Raw genomic sequence first — 929 nt, 5'->3', positions numbered from 1 at the left:
CTATAATAATATAAGACCTTTTTTTTTTTTTTTTCAGTTTATAACCGACGACGTCGCGGGAATTGCTTTCGCATAACCGCCGCGGCGCCGCCATCATTTATTGACAAACAACACACCGGCCGATGGCCAAAATTATGGTTAGGTGGGACAAATCCCTCCTAACCCCCTCACAATGGTCATTACGTTTTTTTTTTTTTTTACAAATATACATTTTATTTTATGTTCGGTGATTCGTGTTGGCAGGCCGACCGTAGTCCGCCGCTCTGGAGTCACGTACTCGGATGTCCTTCGCTTCCGGTATGGTCTAGATCCCTCCCGTGGTGTCACAAGTGGGGGATGAAGAACGTGGTCGGTGACACCTCCGACGTTTCGCTGTTGCGACTCGAGGGTGAGACTGACCGTTCTTCATCGTGGTCCCTTGTGGCTCAGGCTGGAGCTTGCCGCGCTCTTCGCATGTTTGTTGCTGCTCTGTGGTAGGCCTGGTCTTCTCGTTCGTCGTCTTCCTTTGTCGACATGATTGATTCGATCATGGCGATCAGCTCGTTTCGATTTGTCCTTGATTGGAGCAGCAAACGTTGTTTGGGGATGGTTTCTTCCGGCAGGTCAACCAGCGAGGGTCCGCACAGGATTTCCTGGACGTCAGCTGCATTTGGGGGTCATCGAGCCATCTCGGACATGCGAACACCGTGTGTTCAACCGTGTCGTCTGGGTCCATGCAATAGTAGCAATAGCTGTCGACGGCCCGATCCTTATCGTGCAGATAGCTCCTGAAGCACCCGTGCCCAGACAGAACCTGAGTCAGGTGATACGTCAGACTTATAGGTGGCTTGGACAGCCAGCGACCCACGTCAGGGAGAAGTCTGTGTGTCCATCTGGCGTTTGGCGAACGATCCCATCTTGCCTGCCACGCTGTGATGCTGATGGCTCTT

The 929-nt window shown here is 51.9% G+C and overlaps 1 protein-coding gene across 1 annotated transcript in view; it reads right to left on the bottom strand.

Annotated features, from left to right (window-relative positions):
- The window catches only part of LOC100575943, an 8,879-nt gene extending 8,349 nt beyond the window's left edge, over positions 1-530 (bottom strand). The window contains exon 1 of the mRNA XM_003246194.3: positions 442-530. Within this exon, the coding sequence (XP_003246242.2) occupies positions 442-530 (89 nt within the window). The remainder of the gene's footprint in view (positions 1-441) is intronic.
- Positions 531-929: the final 399 nt, after the last annotated feature.

This window comes from Acyrthosiphon pisum, chromosome A2 (assembly GCF_005508785.2).
Source record: "Acyrthosiphon pisum isolate AL4f chromosome A2, pea_aphid_22Mar2018_4r6ur, whole genome shotgun sequence".
NCBI lineage: Eukaryota > Metazoa > Arthropoda > Insecta > Hemiptera > Aphididae > Acyrthosiphon > Acyrthosiphon pisum.
This window is presented reverse-complemented; position numbering and strand designations above follow the sequence as displayed.